The sequence below is a fragment of the Cololabis saira genome, chromosome 9 (genome assembly GCF_033807715.1).
Source record: "Cololabis saira isolate AMF1-May2022 chromosome 9, fColSai1.1, whole genome shotgun sequence".
In the NCBI taxonomy this organism is placed as follows: Eukaryota; Metazoa; Chordata; class Actinopteri; order Beloniformes; family Belonidae; genus Cololabis; species Cololabis saira.
In genome coordinates, this window is record NC_084595.1 from 21069765 (window position 1) to 21075516 (window position 5752).

General features: G+C 42.6%; 1 protein-coding gene across 1 annotated transcript; it reads right to left on the minus strand.

Annotated features, from left to right (window-relative positions):
* Positions 1-2301: 2301 nt before the first annotated feature.
* fzd10 (frizzled class receptor 10) lies at positions 2302-5355 on the minus strand. Its single transcript, XM_061730757.1, has one exon. The coding sequence runs from the start codon at positions 4723-4725 to the stop codon at positions 2974-2976; it is 1752 nt and encodes a 583-aa protein (XP_061586741.1). The 5' UTR covers positions 4726-5355; the 3' UTR covers positions 2302-2973.
* Positions 5356-5752: the final 397 nt, after the last annotated feature.

Sequence of the window (5752 nt, forward strand, 5' to 3'; positions counted from 1 at the left end):
ACCGTTCTGCTCCACAAAGACGTGTAACATCAGCTCAATTACATAGTGTGAAAAGCTGAAAATCCCAGCCTTCTGGCAAACCAATTGAACTAATTTATATCAAGCAATTATCCAAGGTTTAGTGCAATTTCAACAGTGTTGATCACAAGCAAAATCTCTTTTCTGTCAACACATCATGAGCTAACTAGACTTCTTTCTTCTGTATAACATAGAAGAAAGAATTAGTAACAGGAGGTGAATGAGGATGCAGCTGGTGGCTTCCACCCTGGTGAAATTTAAAGATGTCTGGGTCTATGATTCATCAGCCAATAGCCACATGACTCTAACGGGAATCCCCACTTCGTCAAATAAAATGTGTCCTTGCAAGCAAAAGCATCTGACAGTAGCCTGCATGAGATGTTTGTTGAGCTTGTTAACCTGTGATCTGGTATAGGACCTATACTTTAAAAAGCATGTCTACAGAGTGTGATACTTCCAAAAGAAAAAAAAAAGCAATAACAAAAAATGTACATAAAAAAAAACTTGCCCACCATACTTTGCCCCTGCTCTGAGCAGATTTTTTTTTTCTTTGAAGAGAGGAAAAGAAGAGAAGTCTTGGAGGGGGCTGGTAACTGTCATTTATATTTACAGCTTCTCTATACACCTCAGGGGCTGTTATCCAGGTGGCCTCTGTTGAGGCTCTCAGAAGCGCTCACACCTTTTTTTTCCGACTCACAGTATCAATACACACTGGCTGACTTTGATTCAGCCACACAGAGGTTGTGAGTCACGTGATTTTGACCGTTAAAACTGGTTGGGTCGACGTTGGAACTTGAATACCCTCAGGGAGAGAGGAATACTTCTCCACAGAAACTTTATTAAACCAGAGAGAACCTTTTGACGTAGATTTTGAACTTCTTTAGCATAGTGAAAGATTGAAAAAGCTTCAAATATCAAAACCTAAAATGATAACTTTATGACTGCTATGTTGGTATGAGTGCTTTTCAATATTTCTATATGGGTTAGGGATGTAAACGGTTGTAATGTGACTTAAATCTCCATGACAGGGCTGTGGAGACAAATGTCAATTGGGTTATTTAGATTCAAGACTGAGGTTGTGGCCTTCGACCATAGACCTTGCATTTTGCCTGTACAAGAAAAAATCTCCTGATACGAAACAATAAAGCCAGTTTACTTAAAAAAAAATAAATCTACCCCAGTTAATAAATAACTACTTTCAACCCAGGCCAGATGTGTCTTTAGAAATGTCAGTAGCCTGGTGATGAGAAAAGACGAGATGACAGATATTCTGTGTTTTGGTTTGCAGTGATCCTCTTTTCCAAGTTAAACCCTTCAAACAGTCTTATCCTGTCCTGAATGAGAGCTGGATTATTGTATAACCCCTTCATTGCTACACACCAACATATGCAACACACCCAGACAGGGACGGCGAGGAAAGGAAGGACCCAAGTTCAAATGTGTATTCAGCTCAAATTAAGTATAATGAAATAAACATGTAAGTAAAATTTAAACCAAAGGTAACCCATTGTTCGCATTAATATTAGCAGATAGTCAACTGTCTAAATATTAATATCCCCCTGAGTTGACCTCATAATTCATACTTTAATTTTCACACATTTCAGATGTCATCAATTGGCATCAACCATAACCAGCATTTCAATCAGTGACTCAAGTTGTGTATTTAAAGCCATGAAACCAGACCTGAGATAAAATATTATTTTTTTCTTCTTAACTTGTACTTCTCTATGTTACTTGCTTTTAAAGTAATGGAACACATTTAAGAATATTTACAAAAGTGATAAACATGTTGGGTTTTTTTATCTCTATATTTTACACATTAGTGAGGCAAAAGACAAGCCTTTTATAACCTTAATTTGTTGCAGTTGTGTTATGATCTAGTCACAGTGGAGTTAATATATGGGTGTAACATACCACTTTATAAACATTTAAAAGCAATAGCAGAAATACCACTAGTTAATATCTAAAGTATTTGAGGTCCATATATGCTAAAGTAAGGTATTGTTAGGTATTAATCTCTTTACCAGATCTACAAATGCCATTTTTGTTCCACGACGGGTAATGTAGATTACATGTGCTGATCTAAAATTCAAAGATCTGTTCCCTGTCTCCTTTTGCCCGTATCAATTATTCATAAGGCTATTTGTGACAAATTAAGGGTTATGGTTTTGCTTTTTACTGTACTGAAATGATAATGAACTCTCTACACATGACCACGAAGATGGATATTTCACAAGAGAGAACAATTCCAGTTACAAAAACATTTAAAACTAAAACGTTTTATTAATTTTTCTATAAAATATCAACCTTTAGAAATATATACAAACACTCCCTTGTGCTATAAAACAGCAAAGAAAAAGGGACACATCTGGGTACAAATAAGTTTTGAATATCGAGTGCTTGATTATAATTCATGTCATGAATTTTCCGTACAATGGGGCAGTTTGTAAGGTTGTGAGCGCCTTTCAACAGCTGCTTTCAGTCCAGTCCAAACATATATGACACTGCCTTGATTTCCATCAAAAAGACTGGTCACAACACTCGTCTCTCTGACCATTTGCCTCTTTGGGGTCCTTCCGTTGTCTGTAATCAGTCACCAAAAGCACGTGTCTTTTTCTCATGAGGAAAGCATCTATTGCACATTATTCAAGCGACGCCATGGCACAACAAATCGTTTACTCTGCTCTTTTTGTCTTGGAAACCTTTTTTTTTTCTTTTTGTTTACACCAAGTTCACCAATGGGACAAGTGATTCAAGAAGAAGCTGAGTTTTATCCTCAAACAAAAGCGCCTCCTGTTGCGTGACATGGCTGATAATACATAAAAAACCCATGTATTCGTCAATGCATGTTGGATAAATAAAGGAAGAACTTTGATTCTTTAAAAGGCTCTCTGATTATACAAGTCTTGCTTAGGGTTTTGAAAGTATTTTTGAGTTTGTATCAAGAAAGTCAGCTCATACACATGTCGGAGGGGGGCGTGTAGGTTCATACTTAGTGTTGTGCCCTTTGAGAGACGGGTGAGGTTTGATGTAAGGCCTGCTGCTGGTGAAAACGCTGGCAGCCTTCCTCCTGGTCCTCTTCTTTAACTTCCGGCTGAACACATTCTGCCATGATTGCAGTGTCTTTGAAGTCCAAATCCACATACCGCTTGTGATTCCTACCACCAGCAGCATGAAGATCTTCACCATAAAGATCTCCACAGCTGGTATTGAAGCCTTCATGACACATTCGTCTGACTCTGGTCCGCTGCTGTCCACACACTTCTGCTCCCCTGCTAGGATGCGCCAGTAGTCCATGTTGAGCCGCTCATAGAAATAGCAGGCAATGACGCAGGTAGCTGGGACAGTGTAGAGCACAGAGAAGACCCCAATTCGAACCATCAGCTTTTCGAGTTTGTCTGTGTTCTCGCCCTCTGTTTTCATAATCTTCCTGATGTGGAAAAGTGCCACAAAACCAGACAACAGGAAAGAAGTGCCAATAATGAGATAACAGGAGAGAGGAATGAGCACAAACCCCGTGAGGGCTTTGACATCCATGCTGCCCACGTAGCAGACACCTGTCAGCTCATCCCCGGCCACCTTCCTCATCACCAGGATCATGATGGTCTTGACGGCTGGGATGGCCCACGCGGCCAGGTGGAAGTAGCTGCTGTTGGCCTCAATGGCCTCGTGACCCCACTTCTTCCCTGCAGCCAGGAACCATGTGAGGGTAAGGATAACCCACCAGAGGGAGCTGGCCATTCCAAAATAATACAGGATGAGGAAGACAATGGTGCACCCAGTGCTCTCCAGGCCCTCCTGGATGATATACTGAACACCATTGTCTCGGTCGCAGGCTATTCTGTCCGCTCCCACAAAGAGTCGAATGAGGTAGCCCACAGAATAAACACAGTACGACATAGAGAGGAAGATGATTGGCCTCTCGGGGTATTTGAACCGCTGTGGGTCAATGAGGAAAGTGAGCACGGTGAAGGCACTGGAGACAAAGCAGAGGATGGACCAGATGGCCATCCACACCAAAGAGAACTGTTTGTCCCCTTGACTCCAGAATACATCCACTTTAGGGTAGCATTTAGGGGCACATGACTCACTTTTCTCCACAAAGTGGAACTTGCCTGGGTTGCTGCAAGTCTGTTTGCTGCCACTGCCCTTCAGGAGCAGGTCCTGCCCACCCAGAGGCCGCTGTGGTCTGAAATCCGGGGGCTGAGTGTGGGAGACTTTGGGAGGCTCATCTGATACATTGGTTGGCGCCTCCATGCACAGGTTGTTTGGATCATTTTTAGTGGGCAGACGGGAACAGTCCAAAGAGTCGGGCCAGGGGAAACTGAAATGCTGCAGAATAGGTGAGCACTTCAGTTTGACCTGCTCACACATAACTCTGCACGCTGGAATGGGGTTGGACACCTGCTCTGTGCACATGGGAGCATATAGGGAACATAGAAAAAATTTGAGGTGGCTGTGGCATCCAAACTGGATCAGCGTTGCAAACTCCTGCAGCTTTATTGCTGCCTCCTTTTGATCATCGTGTCCCATAAGATTCGGCATGCGAGTCATATTGTAGCCTATGTCTTTGCACAGGGGGATGGTTATGTGTTGACATCTCCCCTCTCCGGACCAGTCAGCGTCTATTGAACTGATGGTTGAACCCCTGCTGCTCCACAGAACCAGCAGGACTGGGATGAGGCTGAGCTTCCCAGATGAACTCATCTCCCTCTCTTTTTTTTTTTTTTTTTATAAGAAAAATACAGTTCTTGCCACAATGACTAAACCCAAGTTTCTTTCATAAAAAAATAGCAGCAATTGAACAACACAGGTGTGGGCGGAAAAAAAAAACTTACTCAACTATGTGAATCATTGTCTCTGCGCTTCACTTCAGAGCGGTAGAGATTCATTAAAAAAAGAAATCCCGCCATGGTGTGTTTCCTCTTACGCGCTGCGTCTGATCCATGGTCTCTAACGCGCAGAATGAGGCTGGATTCTCTGAGCGTCTTCACTCCACTTTGGGTAAAGCAGAACAGTAACGAGCCTTTATTAGTTTCCTTTTTGTTTCCGCACGACTCAGTGGTCCGTTTCCACGTTTCATGCCACTTTTCGAGCGTGTCTGGTCTGTTGAGGCGCGACTTGAGTCCTTGAGCAACAACTTGAGGTGGAAAGAAATAATCTCCTTTAGCCCTTCATGCGCGCAAAAAAAAAAGAGGGTCTGCGCAAGGCACCAGAAACAGCGCATCAGTCAACAAAATGAGTCAAATGGATATTCTCAGAGATGTGAAGAAACGTGCTCTCCTGAAATGCGGGACGACGCTCCTCCCCGCTGCAGGCAGCTGATGCGCTTGGTGGCAGCGCTCGTCTGAGCCGGTCGGAGTCTCAGTCCCCGTCTAACCTGCCAAAAGATCCGCCTTCAAAGACAGCTACTTTGCATAAGAAAGATGACACTGACACGCAGATTATTTCCAAATCGTGCGGAACAGCTTGTTCATTACAGCAGTTTCAAAGGCTCACAGCAAACTTCCTTCTTTCTGTTTGTTTGGACTCAGCCACAAACTTGGGCAACAAAAGGACAGATACATTTTACAGAAATCTGCAAATGTTGCACAGCATGGCTCATGCGCATGCACAGGCTCAAAGACCAGCAAAACCAGAGTGCTTAGTCTGCGTGTATTTTAAACAGAAGTATAGTTTGAGTGATCTTTCCTCTGTTTCGTTTTTATTGTTATCCCAAGTGCATAAAATACCT